Source organism: Dermochelys coriacea, chromosome 14 (genome assembly GCF_009764565.3).
Source record: "Dermochelys coriacea isolate rDerCor1 chromosome 14, rDerCor1.pri.v4, whole genome shotgun sequence".
Classification (NCBI taxonomy): Eukaryota; Metazoa; Chordata; order Testudines; family Dermochelyidae; genus Dermochelys; species Dermochelys coriacea.
Window position 1 is genome coordinate 883808 of NC_050081.1, and position 14429 is coordinate 898236.

The 14429-nt window shown below is 50.1% G+C and overlaps 1 protein-coding gene across 1 annotated transcript; it reads left to right on the forward strand.

The window, feature by feature from the left end:
* The first annotated feature begins 1249 nt into the window (after positions 1 to 1249).
* On the forward strand, positions 1250 to 13069 carry P4HB (prolyl 4-hydroxylase subunit beta). The gene is made up of 11 exons (XM_038372121.2): positions 1250 to 1600; positions 1853 to 2059; positions 3526 to 3659; positions 3864 to 4001; positions 7661 to 7765; positions 8037 to 8162; positions 8587 to 8787; positions 9499 to 9619; positions 9866 to 10047; positions 10535 to 10621; positions 11970 to 13069. Exons 1-11 carry the CDS (start codon positions 1420 to 1422, stop codon positions 12048 to 12050), a joined length of 1563 nt encoding a protein of 520 aa, XP_038228049.1. The 5' UTR covers positions 1250 to 1419; the 3' UTR covers positions 12051 to 13069.
* Positions 13070 to 14429: the final 1360 nt, after the last annotated feature.

Consider the following 14429-nt stretch of genomic DNA (forward strand, 5'->3'; position numbering starts at 1 on the left):
TTGGAAAGCTCTTTTGAATATCTCATTTCAAACGTAACTAAGTCCATTCTGGAATAGGGGAGCAGGCCCCATGGTATCTATCCATGGGGCTGGGTGAACACTGGGGGATCTTCTTTCACAACAGATATGTGTGTTGCTTTTTATTCCTGCCCTGATTCGGGACATGATTTTCGGCATCACAGAAAGTTAGGGCTGGAAGGGACCTCAGGAGTCATCTAGTCCAGCCCCCTGCTTGAAGCAGGACCAAGCCCCAGTTTTTGTCCCAGATCCCTAAATGGCCCCCTCAAGGACTGAGCTCGCAACCCTGGGTTTCGCAGGCCCATGCTCAAACCACGGAGCTCTCCCCCCCCCATGATGTTGTGAAGGCCAAGACAATAACAGGGTTCAAAAAAGAAAGAGCAACGCTGAAGGCTGCAGAAATCGGGGACGGGAATTGCTGATATTCCTACCGGCCGTTCAGGCCAGCCGGCTACAAAGAACCGAACGGTCTCCGGGCGAGGGCGGGGACGAGCAGCGAGGGGCTGCTGCTGGGGAAGGGAAGCCAGCGGGATTCGGAACGGGCTGAGGCAGAGCCGGGTACCGGGGCAGGGACACGTAAACAGCAGGCGCCAAAGAAACCGGCAGCCGCCACGGGCGCGGCCCTTCCCGGGGACACTTCCCGGCCCCGCGCGGCTCGTCCCCGGGGGCAGGGGGCGAAGCAGGGACCCACCGGCACCTCTGGCCGGACCGGGGCAGCGGCTCCGGCCCTCGCGCGCCCACGGCTGGGAATCGGCGCTGCGGGCCGGGCCCAGCCTCCCGCCCTAAATCCGGACAGCGGGGAAACCTCGGCCGCGGGCGCCACGCGCGGCGGCCACTTCCGGGGAGCTCCGCTCCCTGCCCCGGAAGAGATTCCCCGCCCTTCCGCGTCAGAAGGCGACGTGGGCAGACGCGGCCCAGTCAGAATCCAACACGAAGGAGTTCCGCCGTCCCTCACGGCGCATGCACAGCAACCGCCCTTTGCTGGGGGGGGTTGCCCGAGTGCCACGTTCAAGAGGCGAACGGCGAGGGCGGGTCTGGTCCGGCCACCAATCAGAAAGGGTCGCTGAGAGCCTGAGGCGGCAGCGTTGACCAATCGCAGGTGACAGAGCGGGCGAAGCGACCAATTACAGGATGCTAAAAAAAAAAGAGGCAGTAGCCATTCAGAGGCGGTCAGGAAGGGGCGTGGCGACCGGATCAGCAAATAGAAAACGGAGAGAGACCCGGGCGCTCGGCCAAGCCAATGGGAAGGAAGGCGAGGGCGACGGGCTCGGCCAATAAGGAGCGCGACGGCGGGGAGGGGGCGGGTTTATAAGAGGGAGGCGCGTGCAGAGGACTCTCCTGTCGCCGCGGTTCCGACTCGTCGCTGCCGCAGCCTGTCCCCGGCCCGCCTCTGACGCCGCCATGAAGCTGCTGAGCGCCCTGGTGCCGCCGCTGCTGGGCCTGGCGCTGCTGGGCCTGGCCCGGCCGGGCCGCGCGGAGGAGGCGGCGGAGGCGGAGGAGGAGGAGGACGGGGTGCTGGTGCTGCGCGCGGCCTCCTTCGAGCGCGCGCTGGCGGCCCACAAGCACCTGCTGGTGGAGTTCTGTGAGTGCGCGCGCGGCGCCGGCTCCGGCTCCGGCTCCGGCTCCGGGGGTGGGGGCGGGGGCTGCGCGCGGGGCCCGGGAGGCCGCGGAGACCCTCCCCTCCCCTCCCCTCCCCTCCCCTCCCGTCGCGCGGGCCGGGCCGCCGCGCCCCCTCCCCAGGCGGCTCGATTGGACGCGGCGCCTCCGCTCGGGGGCTTGTGGGTGGCGCGCGGCAGCGGCCTGACCCCGCCCCGTCCCGTCCCTTCCCTTCCAGATGCCCCGTGGTGCGGCCACTGCAAGGCGCTGGCCCCCGAGTACGCCAAGGCGGCGGCCCAGCTGAAGGCTGCTGGCTCCGGGATCAGGCTGGCGAAGGTGGATGCCACAGAAGAGTCCGAGCTGGCCCAGCAGTTCGGGGTTCGAGGCTACCCCACGATTAAATTCTTCAAGAATGGAGACAAATCTTCCCCCCGAGAGTACACGGGTGAGCGAAGCGGCCCGCCCTGACCGTACTGCCGGCGCCTCGCCGCTCTGGCCTTTGGCGGTGTCCCTCGGCGGCCCTGCGGTGGGGGGGCTGGACTCGTCGCGTGGGAACTCCTCCGAATCGGGGCGAAAGCCCCCCCGCGACCCGTCCCTGAGAGCCGCGGGCCCGGTCGGGCTGAGCGTGCCCTGTTCTCGGGGGCATTCCTGGGTCGTGTCCTGTGCACCGGCTCCGCAGGACAGAGATGTGGCCTGTATCGGAACGGAGCGAGCTGGTGTTTGGGTCTTGGCTGTTAGTCGTGCTGTGCCTCCCCATGGTCAGGAGGCGTGAGAATGTAACTAGACTGTGTTAAGTGTGTCCAGAACATCCTCTGGTAGACGAGGCGGAGGAGGAGTAGATCCCTCCCAAAAGTTACAAAACTTGTGAATGGGGGCAGGGTGTATTACTGCTGGTGGAGTAAGTAGGCAGTGTCCGCATCTGGTGACAGAGCAGGGCTGAGGTGAGGGGTTTCGCTGAAAACAGAACTGTAGGCTTGGTTGTCTACTTATGCAGTTTTTCTTCCGTATACTGAGGTGAGTTCTTTGGTGTCACTCTGGGGGGAAATGTTAGAGGAATAAGTTTGGAGACGCCCTATAGCAAGTTCCCTAAGACTTTTATTAAAAGATAAAAAAGCCATACATTCTACAGTGCTAGAGAGTAGAAGTCCCAGGGTAGGTTTTGTCACTTAAGGGTGTGCATTTCTCATGCCTGACGAGCAGAAAATGCTGAGTCTGTACATGAGCAGTGCATCCAAGCCAGGGTATATGATCATGTATGGACTCCTAAGCTTTAGTGATAGGAAAGCGGTATGATTAAAGCTCAGTCTGTAATGATTATGTAGTGATGTACAAGGCTGGAATCAAACTACTTGAGGCAGTTGCTGTGAATGATAAATGTAAAAGTCTTAGTGAGGGAATGTTTGATCAACCTGATTAAAATAAAAGCTCTCAAAGGCTGTAGTAAGTTTGCAGGCAAAAACATCTCAGGGTGCTAAAACATAAGATGAAAAATACTGATATTTTTATGTATGAAAATCCCAGAATCCTTCAGGAGGTCTACAGTGCTGATAACATTGGTCAAAGTCTAAATGTGCTTCGGCCAGCCTGGTGACTGAAACGGTATGTGAAAGGAGTGGATTCCAGAGCATCCTTGTACCTTGGTTCAGGGTGCTATGGGTGGGTTTTAGTTGCTACAGAGAATGCCTTGGACTTCATAGGTGGGTGCAGGGCTTTTCTTTTCACCTTCCATCAGAGCTGATTCCTAGAGCAAGCAAAGTAGAGAAGATTTGGGCTAGGGTGAAGGGGGTGAATGGACCCCTTGTTCCTCATGTCCCAGATCAGGTGCTCTGAAATGTCCTTAGAGTTAGGACACATACTCATGCCTTGGTCTGTAAAAGTAAAGAGGAACGCTGAACTTTCTCATCTTTCTAGCTGGCAGAGAAGCTGATGATATAGTAAACTGGCTGAAGAAACGCACTGGTCCAGCTGCCACTACCCTGGCAGATGCTGCTGCAGCTGAGGCACTAGTGGATTCCAGTGAAGTCACTGTGATTGGGCTCTTCAAGGTAGTGTTTTGGTTTAGATCTCAGAAGGGCACACTGCATGTCTGCTGCAGATTTTCTACCTGCTGCAACTCTGGCAGCTTACTAAATCAAGCACAGCTGTTGTCCAACATTCCCTGTCCTGCTGTGCTGAATATTCACTGGTCACCTCAAACTGACATGCAATGTAAAACACTTTTTTTTTTTTTTCCCCCCCTTCTCTCCCAGGATGTGGAGTCAGAGGCTGCCAAGCAATTCTTGCTGGCAGCCGAGTCCATTGATGACATTGCTTTTGGGATCTCTTCCAGCAGTGATGTCTTCTCCAAATACCAGCTCAGCAAAGACGGTGTTGTCCTTTTTAAGAAGGTAAGGAGTGGTTCAAAACATGCCACATTTAATCTGAATTTCTCTACCTACTAATATTCCAGGTGACCATTTAAGATGAGTGCCTGAACTCGGAGCATTTAACAGTACTCTCTGTAGGGTAACTTTCACTCTTTCCCCTGTATAGTTAATATCCCTGTTCATGGATCTGTCAAAGCAATTGGGAGGAAAACCTTTTTTTCTGATTTTTTTTTTTTTTTTTTAAGTTGTAAAACTGCAGACTCTTCGGAGGACTCGGTATGGGTGTAGAACCTGAAACTAATTGTAAACCGCCTAGATTTCAGATTTGAAATTGTGGCTCCCCTGTTCAGCAGGGGGCAGCATGGTCAATCATCTGGACAGGGTGTCTTTTAGTGGTGTCTTGCACATGTTCCTGGAACTCACAGGATGTGAGCCCTGAGTTACCTTTAGCTTCTGCCTTTTTCTTGTTTCAGGTTTCTGGCTACTGTGAAGTTTAATGTTCACTGTGAACTCAGGTTTGAGTAGCAGCCGTGTTGGTCTGTATTTGCAAAAAGAAAAGGAGGACTTGTGGCACCTTAGACTAACAAATTTATTTGAGCATTTATGGAGTTCACTACTGTTGCCTCCTTCTGCCTCTAAGAGCTGTTGTACAACAGCATTCAGGGGCCTACTGCCATACCTCACTTCCCATGCCATGCCATTCTCAGCTTGCTCTTCTTTTAGCTGAAGCATCCTTTAATGTGCTCATCCTTGTCTTCCTAGTGGGCTCAGCTGTCTGACATGTTCAACATGCCCACTAGGTGGATGCAGGTTTAGCCACCTGGGGGTTACAGCAGGGTGGGTTAGGAGGAGGGTTTGCATATTCTTGTGGCTGAGTTAGGGTGCACTAAGGAGTCATGGTTTTGGCAAGATTTGCAGAATTGGAAGGTGTGAACTGACTGATGCCTCTAGCCAATTAAAATAGCTTGTTACCCTTCAGCCTCATGGGGAACAGAGCTGAGGAGTAGGGTCGGGGAGCTGAAGCTCCCTGGGAGAAGAGCTGGTGGTGCTAGTGCATTGACATGCAGTGAGAGGCAGGGCAGAAAGCTGCTTTGGGTTAATTCTGTTTAACCAGGCTGTACTCTCCTCCACTGTTCTTCCTGTAAATTAAAAGGCTTCAAAGTTGTTGCAGTAATTGGACTGCAGCTCCTAAAGATGTTATACTTAAACCAGATTCATGAGTCTAGGGGCTCACATTAGAATGGTTTGAAGATGTAGCACCTGTCTGTGGAAAGCAAATGGCTATTCCAGTGGCTGTTTCTTTTAAAGCTTGTAGGATCCCCCTCTGGTTTTCTCTGAGGCTATTCCAGTTGTACCCTGCCCTTAGGGAATGCTGCTTTCACTGCATGCCAGAGGGTGTCTGTGATGGCTGGCTGTTTATATGGAATCTTCACACCATTTATTTTGGCTGCTACTAACTGGTTGAAATATCTTTGTAGAGGGTTTTACAGCTTCTCTGATAAGGGTGTTAGGAGTGAAGACCTGCACTCAAGTGAGCGAGTCCCTCTGAGTGAAGGACTTGTTCTTTACACCACTGTCGCTATTGACCCTGGTTTATAAACTCCAGAGTTGTCTGTGTAGGAAGAGCTCTTGTTTCAGAGGCTGGTGGAACAGAAAGGCATTTGTTTGATTTGTTCCTTATGCTAACTCTTAATGAGCTGACCAGTGTAGAGGAAAGTGACCGGATGTCCTTAAGCCTCCGAACATGCCCTGTTGCCCTCAAACCAAGCTTGAAAATAAGCAGTGACAGTAAGCAAGTAAGGGTTAAATAAGAATCACACCACTCTCCATTTAACCAGGTGCTATACACATCTGTGGAATTTGGCTCGGATTCCAGGTCCCTGCAGTTAGTCTGGTCGAGGTTAGGAAAAGGTCTTACCAGCTGGTCACCCTTCACCATCTGTGTGGCTTGTCTGGATTTGAATGTTGCATTTTAAACAAGCCTTTTGAGGATATTAAGGAGCTGACCTAGTTACCCTTAGAGAAGTCATCCAGCTTGCTTCTAATCTTAAACAGCAGCATTCTCTGGTTCAGCTTCACCTGAAGTCTGTTTAGTACTACCACTTTGGGTTACTTCATTCAATCATCTTGCTGCTGCACCCCTCATGCATCTTGAATATTGCACGCAGATGTGGTCACTCCATTTCAAAAAAATATATTTGAATTGGAAAAGGTTCAGAAAAAGGCAACAAATGACTAGGTCTGGAACAGCTTCCGTATGAGGAGAGATTAATAAGACTGGGACTTTTCAGCTTGTGGAAGAGACGACTAAGGGGGGAATATGATAGAAGTCTAAAAATCGTGACTGGTGTGGAGAAAGTAAATCAGGAAGTGGTTACTTCTCATAACACAACTGGGGGTTACCAAATGAAATTAATAGGCAGCAGGCTTAAAAAAAAAAAAAGGAATGGCAAAGAGTCCTGTGGCACCTTCTAGACTAACAGACATATTGGAGCATAAGCTTTCGTGGGTGAATGCCTACTTCAAAAGGAAGTATTTCTGAACTCAATGCAGTCCACCCGTGGAACTCTTTGCCAGAGGCTCTTGTGAAGGCCAAGACTGTAACAGGGTTTAAAAAAAAAAAAAACCACTAGATAGTCATGGAGGACAGGTCCATAAATGGCTATTGGGCAGGGATGGTGTCCCTAGCCTCTGTTTGCCAGAAGATGGGAATGGGCAACAGGGGATGGATCACTTGGTGATTCCCTGTTCTGTTCATTCCCTCTGAAGCACCTGGCATTGACCACTGTCAGCAGACAGGATACTGGATTAGATGAACCTTTGGTCTGACCTGTATAGCCGTTCTTGCTTGCACATCCCTGTTTTTTAACCTTGATGCTCCTCTGCTGTTCCCTTCAGGCTGCCTGGGAAGGTTCTGAGAATCAAGGACAATAATAGGTGGTGGTCTAATAGAAAATGGGACTTGGCACCTGTTCTGCAGCTTCTCTTCCAATATCTGTTCTTGTGTCACTAACAATAAAGGGTGACACATCCTCAGTAGGTTGAGTAAACTATTTATTAGCAGCTGTGTAGTGGGCTTTGCTTCCTGACACCAGCTCCTTTCTAATAGCTGTTTGTTGGCTAATGTATGTGTTTCAACTCAGACCTGCATGCTGACTTCTGTTGTGCAGAGTGCTGCCCTTGCCCAGTCATTGACTCTAGGATTTGCAGCAGCTTCTCACTATTTTGTCTAGCACTGCCTAGAATGCTGCAAAGCAGCTGTTAAATTAGAAGTCCCCCTCCAAGGCATGTCTTCCGAATCCTTTTGTAGTCTTGCAGAATAGTGCCATGAGCTAGGTGCAGTGTCCTCTCCATTGCATCTCAGCTTACTGTGTAGGGAACTTCATGTCTCCCTTCTCAGTAGAATGAGAGCTTTGGTTTAGATTACATCAAGGATTAAATCTGAGTTTTGTTTCTTGCTTGCAGTGTTGGCTGGAAATCTGCTTCCTTGTCAGTAGGTGGCAGAACCATGAAGTTGGGCTGGCCCCTCCCAGGCCTTGGTTCTTTACTGGGATGTTTCTGTATGTGGTTTACTTGGAATGTGCGTACTTGTTGATCTCGCTGAATGCCAAGGTAGTAAGTGTTTCTGCACATAGGGATTAACTTTAACCCTTACTAAAATAACTCCTTTGTCTCCCCAGTTTGATGAAGGTCGCAACAACTTTGAAGGTGACATTACAAAAGAGAACTTGCTGAACTTCATCAAGTCTAACCAGCTGCCTCTGGTCATTGAGTTCACTGAACAGGTATGGCCTTCCAGTACATAATCGGCTCTTCAGTCTCTCACACGTGTTCTGAGCCCATAAGACTATGGATGGGAAGCTCTTTCCTTCTGGCCTGGACCCTACTGTGCCTAGATTAAGCAGGAGACACAAGAGGGAGCCAGGGATAAATTTGCTCCTCAGAGTGGCCCTTGTATTCTTGGTGACTCCCTTGGCACAATCAGTGCAGAAAAGCCCATTGGCTCTGGCCCTGGGATTATTTGTCCTCCTAATGTGGAGTTTGTTTTTCTCCCAGACTGCTCCTAAGATCTTTGGAGGAGAGATCAAGACTCACATCCTGCTGTTCCTGCCAAAGAGTGTTGATGACTATCAAGAGAAACTAGACAACTTCAAGACAGCAGCTGGGAACTTCAAAGGGAAGGTGAGAAGGGCAGTCACTCCTAGCCCATGCAGAGCATTGAGTAGCACTGATTTCTTACATCTCCTCTGTCTCCTTCTTTCTGTATTTGGATCTCCCAATAGCCAGGCGCCTTAGTCGCTTGCTGCTATATATAGGTCCCATTGAGGAGGGTGTATTAGGTTAGAGTGGCAGCTTGACTCTTGATTTTTTTTATTTTTTTGTTTCCTTCTGACTGGTGTAAAATAGCCCTCTAATGTAACTTGTGGCACACGAAGGTGTTTGTCTTCATGCACATTGCTTTGGCCACTGCAGCCCCAGAATTGTACTAGAATAAAGTGGCTCACATTCTGCCATGGGCTCAAGGGGGTAGGGGAGTGACTTTATAGCAGAGTTGCTACCTTAGGAATTCATGTCTTTAATACCTACATTTGACTTTCCTCCAAAGATCCTGTTCATCTTCATAGATGGTGACCATAGCGACAACCAGAGGATTCTGGAGTTCTTTGGCCTAAAGAAGGAGGAGTGCCCAGCTGTGCGCCTCATCACTCTGGAGGAAGAAATGACTAAATACAAACCTGACTCAGATGAACTGACAGCAGAGAAGATAAAGGAGTTCTGTGACCAGTTCCTGGAGGGCAAAGTCAAGGTAATGGGGCCGAGTGCTGTTCTTTGGACCCTGACATAAGCAGAGATGTGGGAGTGATCCCTGCTCCAAGAGTTTGTATGAAACCTTATACAGGTCACATGGGGAGAGTCCTTTCAAATTAGTTTTGTAGTATGTTTAATAGCATAGTGAGCCACATGCTGACATCCAGAGGGCAGAGCCAGTGGGGCATGGTGCCAGCACAGAAATAACTTTTATCAGCATATGAAGGCAACCACAATAAAGCGTGGTTCTTGTCTCTGCACTTCATATGCTCTGGTGGTGCATACTGCAGCTGCTACTCCTGTTTTCTCAGCCAGCAGAGAACTTTGTAGCCTCTTGCTCATGGTGGGAATCCTCAGTCTTAATCAGAAGATCGAGGTAGCTATGCATAGCCTAGCACAGTAGCAATTTCAAATGGGGCTTTGTTCCAGTGTCACACTGGGACTTCCTCAGTAATTCACACTTAGTGAACAAACTTGCCCCCTGAACTCAGCTGCAGCCTTTCCCATGCACAGGAACCAGCAGTTCAGACATGCCCAGGTTAGGGGGTGGGGGATCCTCCATGAGAGGAGGAAATGGCTGACTGTTATAGCCCATGGCTGATCTGCTCCACATCTGGGAGAAGTCTGGTTTTCCTGGGAGCATGATTTTGTCTGCACATTCCACATTGCTAATGCATGTGGGTTCTCAGTCCCTGTTCTCCAATTCCAGCCCCACCTGATGAGCCAAGATTTGCCTGATGACTGGGACAAACAGCCTGTCAAAGTTCTGGTTGGAAAGAACTTTGAAGACATTGCTTTTGATGAGACCAAGAATGTGTTTGTGGAGTTCTGTGAGTATTTTGAGCGTGCTGAATAACAAATTGTAGGAAAGTAGCCCAGTTGGGGATGGTATTTGGGGAGGAACCACCTTCCCTCAGGAGCTGGATGACCTGGAAGAGGAACATGTTAACTGGAAGGGGAGATTCTCCTCCTTTACTGCAGGGCTAAGACTAGGCTGGCAAGCATCAGAGTGGAGGGCCCAGCCCTTCTTTTTGTCTGGGTGGCCTCCAAGCTTCATGTTGCCTTTTAATTTACAGATGCTCCCTGGTGTGGTCACTGCAAACAACTGGCTCCTATCTGGGACAAACTGGGAGAGACTTACAAGGACCATGAGAACATTGTCATTGCCAAGATTGACTCAACAGCTAACGAAGTGGAGGCAGTGAAAGTCCACAGTTTTCCCACACTCAAGTTCTTCCCTGCAGGCCTTGGCAAAAACGTAAGCAGGCTGCTGAATTCCAGGGACTTGTGGGTGGATCATCTCGAGCAAGGGAGAGCTAGAAACTTAGAGCCTCGTTCTGATCTCTCGTGTGCCTGGGGCTCTAGCACCCATTTGGGAGATGTGCTTTCAGATTTGAAAAGGTTGGTTTGGCACATTCCAAATGGCTTTGGTGGGCCTTTGTGGGATGGGCTGAGTTGCAGGAGGGTGAGGGAGACAGCCAGGGTGGACATGGGTGCAGCACTAGATAAGGCTGGGGGAAGTGCAGCAGAGGACAGTGCTCATCTGCGGGCTGTTGTCTTCTCGCAGCAATCTCAGAGGTCTAGTAGCTGAGCTGCTCCTTCGTCTCATGTGGGTGAAGATGAATTTTACATTTCCTCTTGCTTTGCATTTTTGAAAACCTGCTGTTCAGAAAGAGAATTGTTCCCCCTCAAGGGCTTGACTCTGTTTGGGTTAAGCAGCATCTCTCCTGGCTTTTCCCCTACAGGTCATACACTACAATGGGGAGAGGACGCTAGAAGGCTTCCAGAAGTTCCTGGAAAGTGGAGGCCAGGATGGTGCTGGGGATGAAGAGGTGGGTAGCCCATTCATTGGGGAGCCTTGGTTTGCAGTGCTTGCAAAGTGTGTGGAGTTGGTAGCAGCATTAGGAGTTAAACCCGTAGAATAGGTCCTGGCTTCTAGAGCCACTTTTGGTTCTTCCCAGCAGGATAAATGCTGTGTGGGCATGGTGACACTAAACAAATCCCTGCAAAGCTGGAAGTCTGGCTGGCCACTGCAGTCTGATGGGCTGCTGCTGGCTGGGACTGCGAGGCATAAACACATGAATGTGAACTGAGGGATCGCTAATCTGTTAAATCCATATAGGCCCTGCCTTTCCCATCTCTGGTCACCACAGTGAGGCTGCTTGAATGCTCAAGGCCTGTACTTGGTTCAGGATCTTTTCCTCTCCATATAAATCCCTCTCTGCCTTGGCCAGCTATGTCTGGTTCTAGACCCATGTAAGATTGCTGCCGTTGCTCTTAGGCCCACCATGATGGCAGGACAGCTCATCTGAGTTACTATAGAAAATTCTTTCCTGGGTATCTGGCTGGTGAATCTTGCCCGTATGCTCAGGGTTTAGCTGATCGCCATATTTGGGGTCGGGAAGGAATTTTCCTCCAGGGCAGATTGGAGAGGCCCTGGAGGTTTTTCGCCTTCCTCTGTAGCATGGGGCATGGTTGACTTGAGGGAGGCTTCTCTGCTCCTTGAAGTCTTTGAACCATGATTTAAGGACTTCAATAGCTCAGACATGGGTGAGGTTTTTCATAGGAGTGGGTGAGTGAGATTCTGTGGCCTGCGCTGTGCAGGAGGTCGGACTAGATCAGAATGGTCCCTTCTGACCTTAGTATCTATGAATCACCAGGTGGTAGTGCCCTTTCTGCTTCTGGAGTAAGGCTGCTCCCCCTTCCTGCCAGCCTGTGCACTATTATTCCTAAATTCAGTTTTTTTTGTTCATTTTAACAGGCTCAAGTTCTGAAGGGAGAGATGCTGGTTTCTTGTAAATATCTGTGGCCACTGCATTCGGATTCTCCTATCCAATCCCTAGTAACATGAGGAGTCTGTACTGCATATGCAGTGTCATGATTCACCACTTCCTTCTGCCTTTAGGGCCCTTGTCCATTGTTCTCTAACTACTGGCTTTTTTGTCTGGGATTTTTTTTAACAGTGATCTCAAATGAGTTTGAGTTCCTGAATGGCCAGTGTAATGATTGTTGCCATTAACATGCCAGGTGGAGCAGAGAATGGATTGGACTGGAGCGTGTGGGGTAGGAGACGGTGCTTCAGCAGCCTCACTGCGGTGTCTAAATCTGGGGCTCCAGGGTCCTGTCTGCATTGTGCCAGATCAGAACCAGCAGCTGTTGACAAATGTTGTATTTAAACAGGATCTGGAGGACCTGGAGGCTGATGAGACTGATCTTGAGGAAGGTGAGGAGGACCAGAAGATCCACAAAGATGAACTGTAAAGAGGAGACTCAAATCTGCATATCCCAAAGAGCAGACACTACACTGGCTGCCCTGTCACAGGGCCTAGCGAGTCCAGAAACCCATTCGTATTTAAACTAGAAGGTGTTGGCTGGAAATGCAGGGATTGGTTTAAAGTAACACTTCATCCTAACTTGTCTGTACACTTGACTGTCTCCTTTCCCTTTTCAGTTCTGAGAAGGGGTCTGTCGCTAGGTAGCTGCCCAGGCATCTGGGCCTCTTTTTTTTTTTTTTTTTTTTATTGTGATGTACTTTTTTGTACATGGATTTGTTCCAAGTGTTCTGCTCCTCTGGGTAGAAGTGGGCTGTGAAGTGGCAGCATGAGTCTCACTGCCTGACATTTCAGAGCCTTACCAGAAATGCCTCCTAGACAAGCTTAGTTTTTTCTCTTCTAGATCTAAAGGCCATAACTATTCTCTGATATTCTTCCCTGGAATTGCCATCCTTCAGTGGGAGGAAAACCACTAACCTGACTTCAGGGGTCCCAGGGGCAGGGGAATGGGCAGATGTTTCCCCCTTTAACACATCATTGCATGGCTAAAGGTCTCATTTGCCTTTCCCTTGGAAAGACGAATGGAGATGACTGTTCCAAAGATCAGGAAGGGTGGAGCATTCTGCCAGCATTAGCTGTGGCAGGCTCTGGGGAGGGAAAACCCAACTGCTGGGTCACCTGTGTAGACAGGACCTAGTGGCATTGCCACCATCTCCCTGGTCAAACAAGGCTCTGTTCCTCGATCATTTTCTGTGTGTGTGTGTGTGTGTGTGTGTGTGTGTGAGAGAGAGAGAGAGAAAGGGTTTCTGGGCAGACAGGGTGGCATTGGGGTGGGGGCCTGATAGAATGCAGCAAACAGGACACTTCTGATTACTGGGTTGTAGGGAGCAGGACTTGGGAACAGGGGAGTGCTGTGAAAGTCTGAGTGAAATCAGTCTTGTTCTAAGCATTCCACCACAATGTTGGAGCTGAACTTGTTGGCCAAATAAAGTTGAGATTTTAATACTATCCTGTGTCTTTGACTCTAAATGTCAAACTCTGAGCTCATTTTATAATCTGCCAGTTTCCTGATCCCCCAGCTGGAATTCTGCAAGAGACTCAGAGGTCTGAATGTGGGGGAAGGAGTCCTGCAGCTGACTTGGTGATCGGGATAAAATCCCTTAACCTCCTTTTCCCTGTCCTTACAAGAGTGATATTGACCCTGCACTTGAAACATGCAGTGCTGTACAGGAGCCAAGGACTTGTGCCTTGCTGAATCATTGCCAGATCAACACCAGAAGTTGGTGAGAGTAGCATTGAGTCAAATATTTATTAAAGGGATCCCTAAAATAAACTTTTGCAATGCCACACCAGCTTGCCTTCAACTGTCCAGCCAGACATTGTGATGGTCTTAGACCCAAATGTGCTTGGCCCAAAGGCTCAAGCCTTGTCCCCTTGCTGACCAGTGTTGGGGCAATACCTTATACTTGGAAGCCAGAGTCCACTTTGTTCACCTGCCCTACAGCAGTTGATGCCACCTGGCTGTTGGAAGTGAAATGTCTGGACTGCCATAGATCTGAATGGGAGCAACTAGAAAATCTCCTTTGCTTCTGGGTGCAGTTGGAATACAATAGTATTCCAGCCATTTTATGCCAGGACCTCTAATACCCTGCCTGCACTTGTGTGGTAGCTGCCTACTAAGACAACCTGTGTTGCCAGCAGGTGAGCATGGATGTGGATGCTTGAGGTACTGATCAATCCCAGATGCCCCTGGCTGAAAGCACTGTTCTAGAGCAGTGGAAATGATGGGACATTATCCTCAGTTAATCCCAGGAACCTGCATTCAGAGAACTTGGTGTTTGTTGCTATGCTGCTCAGGGTCACATGATCCCACTGAGCCTCCCTGCTATTACCAAGCTAGCTACTGACCACCAGAAATATTCTTGTAAACAAATATTCTGGGTCACAGGAGGGAGGAAGGTAATGCCACATCCTCCTGCTGCCTTCCCTTCCATGTGGGTGTAGAGAACTGGTGCCTCCAGCAACTAGGGGATGGGGACAGAGCCTCACCCTGAGTTGTGATCATAACTTAACTCCCTAGTTTCTGTCACTCCATGTGCACAGGCATTCACCAAGCAAAAGCCACCACACTTGGTAGTAAGGAGGCCACCGGATTCCTCTGTAAGGTGGGTCCTACCTGAGCCACAAGGCCTGCTCAGGGACTTGGCTTTGCTGGTTGAGCTGTTAGGTGGAGGACTTTGGTCTCCAAGGTGATTTTCTTTAAGCATGTAACGTGAAAGTGCTACAACTTCCAAAAGTAGGTGTGTGCTGGGATGTTCCCCTAGCTTTCCCCATCTGCTGGCACTGCTGCTTGGGCTCCATCCTGCAA

Bases quoted from the DNA above. Each gene is read 5' to 3' on its own strand.
- P4HB (XM_038372121.2), top strand. From the start codon at position 1,420: ATGAAGCTGCTGAGCGCCCTGGTGCCGCCGCTGCTGGGCCTGGCGCTG. The intron at 7,766-8,036 runs GTATGGCCTTCC...TTTTTCTCCCAG, and splicing joins TCATTGAGTTCACTGAACAG to ACTGCTCCTAAGATCTTTGG. The intron at 8,788-9,498 runs GTAATGGGGCCG...CTCCAATTCCAG, and splicing joins TCCTGGAGGGCAAAGTCAAG to CCCCACCTGATGAGCCAAGA.